Raw genomic sequence first — 2,940 nt, 5'->3', positions numbered from 1 at the left:
ACAGATTCGAAATTCAAATGTAATATTTTTTTATAATTAAGTGTAACAGTATTTATGGCCAGACTAAGTATATTTTTTTGCCGATTCAGTAAAAGACGCTTGTGAAAATTTGATCGGTTTCTTGAGTAGACATTATTGTAATTATTGCACACCATCAAAGACAACAGACTTAGCTTCAAACACGTAAGTTTATAATTTTTAATCTTTTTGACCAGCTTACTTACACTTTTATTTAACAAACATTAACTTATATCATATTTACCTCTACAGTACTAAACACATTATTCATGCAAATACAAGACTAGTCAAAATCAAACTCAAACTCAAACATTTATTCATTCAACTATTAACCATTATAATGCTATAAAAAAAACTACTGAATATTTTCGCAAATTTCTTTTTTTATTTGAAAGTACAATCCTTCCGGTTAATAAGGACAAATAATTTCATTCTAATGGCTGGCTCGGCTGGCCATGCAGTAGCCTAGACGATCGGTCCAATTTTTATGCACATTATCGATTGTGTGCAGCTGTATTTCACCAATGGCTTCAAAGAAAGAAAGAAAGAAACATTTATTTGACTTCACAGAATTACAATTAAAAAAAAAAAACAATAAACTTAGGAGAAAACAATACAATAATGAACACAAAACCACAAAACATCACAATAAAAAAGCTTATACAAGAAAACAATTAAACATAGAAAAAGTAAAAAATATATAAATATATATATAAATAACAAAAAATATAGAATTAAATATATAACGAGAAACATAAAGTGGAGCGAAATGGGGTAGTCACTCAGCCTACGCAGCAACGCAGTTGCCACACTGATTTTCAGTGGCCCTCCTCTGTGACAGTTGGAGCGGCAGACGTATTCAAATATTAATTATATAAATACATAAAACTGATAGATCTATATAAATAAATAAATAAAATGTTCTATAATAATACATTAAAGATTAATAAACAGACAAATCGTCGTTTCAGCCGTGGGACGTCCACTGCTGGACAAAGGCCTCCCTCAACATGAGGGGATAAAATGCCAATACTCGTCACGCTTGGCAGGCGGGTTGGCGAGCGCAGTAGATGTATTGAGAGGTCGCGGAACGCTGCTGCCCGTTCCGGTATAAAGTATCCCTTAGTCGCCTCTTACGACACCCACGGGAGGAAATGGGGAGTTGCTATTCTTAAACCGGCACCCCACGGTATCTATTAGTGCTTGTACACGTTGCAACGCGCGGGCGCGGGCGCGGGCGCGGGCACGGGAGACGTGGCGGGCTCGTGTTCACATTAAACGCCAGGCGTTCGCGCGATCGTGACGTATTTCAGAGGTTGTAAACATGGACGACGATCTTTTATTTTTAACCGAAAATTCATACCTAAAGTGGGAGATGCTAAAAATTAGAATTGCTATGCACGAAATTAATAAAGAAAGAGAACGGTATGGTGAATTTCATACTTTATATGGTATTTTGAGGGAACATCCTTCAAGATTATTTGGATATACCAGGATGAGTGTCAACTGTTTTGATTACATACTGGATTCAATAAGGAGTGATATTACAAAAATAGACACAAATTTTCATAAAAGTATAAAGCCCGAAGAAAGACTATTTGTAACTATAAGGTGAGTTTAAAAAATATTTTTTATAGTAAGTAAATTATCATTATTTATCAGGATACATATTGCAGTCATTCAAATTCAAACAAGGTTCCTTTTTATTTTAGTTTTTAATTAATATTTATAGTTATCAATTATACAAATTTTAATTTCCATAATTAGTTGTGTTATAATCGTATGTATTGTATCCATGGTAAGACTGAGTCATGCTATTATTCATTTCGTCCATAATAACTTTCGTAATATTGTTTCTGGCACGTAGTTTTTGCATCGGAGATAATTCTTTCATGTACGGCAACAAACTTTTAAAAAATAATAGATCTTCGCATTCTTGTTCTTGTCTTTCGCCTTGTGACAGTTTAAGTTGTTATAAATCCAATTTTTTCTTCTCCAATTCCATAAATTCCTGTCTTAGATCTTGTGCACGTTTGCGTTTGGTGCTCGTATATTGTGTACTTGAAGATGTACCAGCTATGGATTGGGGAGTCGAGGACCGCTCATAATCATCATCATCATTATTATTGCAGTTTTCTTCAGTACATTCATCTAAATTGCCTTCATTTATTTCTGGGGTAACGTCATCTTTTATGAACAGCATCATTTGAAAATATGGCCACATTGAAGTGATTTGATCTGTTCCAGCATCACCAGAACGAGAAACCGGAATTTTCTTAACTTCTTTCATAAATTGGTCCCGAATATTCTTCCATTTTTTCCTTAAAGCTTTTTCTGTAAAATCAGAAATATTATTTAGTGTTGATGATAAGTGTAAATACATGAAAGTTTTTTGTTATAATTGTATTTTTTATTATGTTGCAGATATCTCTCCACTGGGTTGGCATTTCGATCTTTGGCATATAGCTTTCGTATGGGTGTTAGTACTGTGGCTGAGATTGTTTATAGCACCTGTGAAGCTATTTGGAAAAAAATTTGAATGTCCACATGCCACAGCCATCCCAAGACCAGCTTATTAAAATTGCATCAGATTTTGAGGAGATGTGGAACTTTCCTAACTGCATTGGCAGTTTGGACGGTAAACATTGTAGGGTTAAACGACCTAAAAAATCAGGATCGGCATTTTTTAACTACAAGCATTATTACTCAATTGTTTTGCAAGCTGTGGCTGATGCGAGGAAAAGATTTTTAACTATTGAAGTGGGAGGTAGAGGAAAGCAAAGCGACGGAGGTACATTTAATGCCTCGTCCCTGAACCGGTTACTCGAAAGAGGTGCATTTAATATTCCGCAACCAAGAACATTACCCAATTCTAACGTTACAGCTCCATATGTTATAGTAGCCGATGAAGCTTATCCTCTT

The 2,940-nt window shown here is 34.8% G+C and overlaps 2 protein-coding genes across 2 annotated transcripts; one reads left to right on the top strand and one right to left on the bottom strand.

Moving 5' to 3' along the window:
* Window positions 1-1,214: 1,214 nt before the first annotated feature.
* On the top strand, window positions 1,215-2,940 carry LOC119839293. Its single transcript, XM_038365534.1, has 2 exons — window positions 1,215-1,629; window positions 2,443-2,940. The coding sequence occupies exons 1-2, from the start codon at window positions 1,343-1,345 to the stop codon at window positions 2,555-2,557; spliced, it is 402 nt and encodes a 133-aa protein (XP_038221462.1). The 5' UTR covers window positions 1,215-1,342; the 3' UTR covers window positions 2,558-2,940.
* LOC119839294 lies at window positions 1,723-2,447 on the bottom strand. Its single transcript, XM_038365535.1, has one exon. It carries the CDS (start codon window positions 2,399-2,401, stop codon window positions 1,991-1,993), a length of 411 nt encoding a protein of 136 aa, XP_038221463.1. The 5' UTR covers window positions 2,402-2,447; the 3' UTR covers window positions 1,723-1,990.

The sequence above is a fragment of the Zerene cesonia genome, unplaced genomic scaffold (assembly GCF_012273895.1).
Source record: "Zerene cesonia ecotype Mississippi unplaced genomic scaffold, Zerene_cesonia_1.1 Zces_u011, whole genome shotgun sequence".
Taxonomy (NCBI): Eukaryota; Metazoa; Arthropoda; class Insecta; order Lepidoptera; family Pieridae; genus Zerene; species Zerene cesonia.
The sequence above is the reverse complement of the archived record's forward strand: the minus strand, read 5'-3'. Positions and strand labels throughout refer to the sequence as shown.

Bases quoted from the DNA above. Each gene is read 5' to 3' on its own strand.
- LOC119839293 (XM_038365534.1), top strand. From the start codon at position 1,343: ATGGACGACGATCTTTTATTTTTAACCGAAAATTCATACCTAAAGTGG. The intron at 1,630-2,442 runs GTGAGTTTAAAA...ATTATGTTGCAG, and splicing joins AGACTATTTGTAACTATAAG to ATATCTCTCCACTGGGTTGG.
- LOC119839294 (XM_038365535.1), bottom strand. From the start codon at position 2,401: ATGTATTTACACTTATCATCAACACTAAATAATATTTCTGATTTTACA.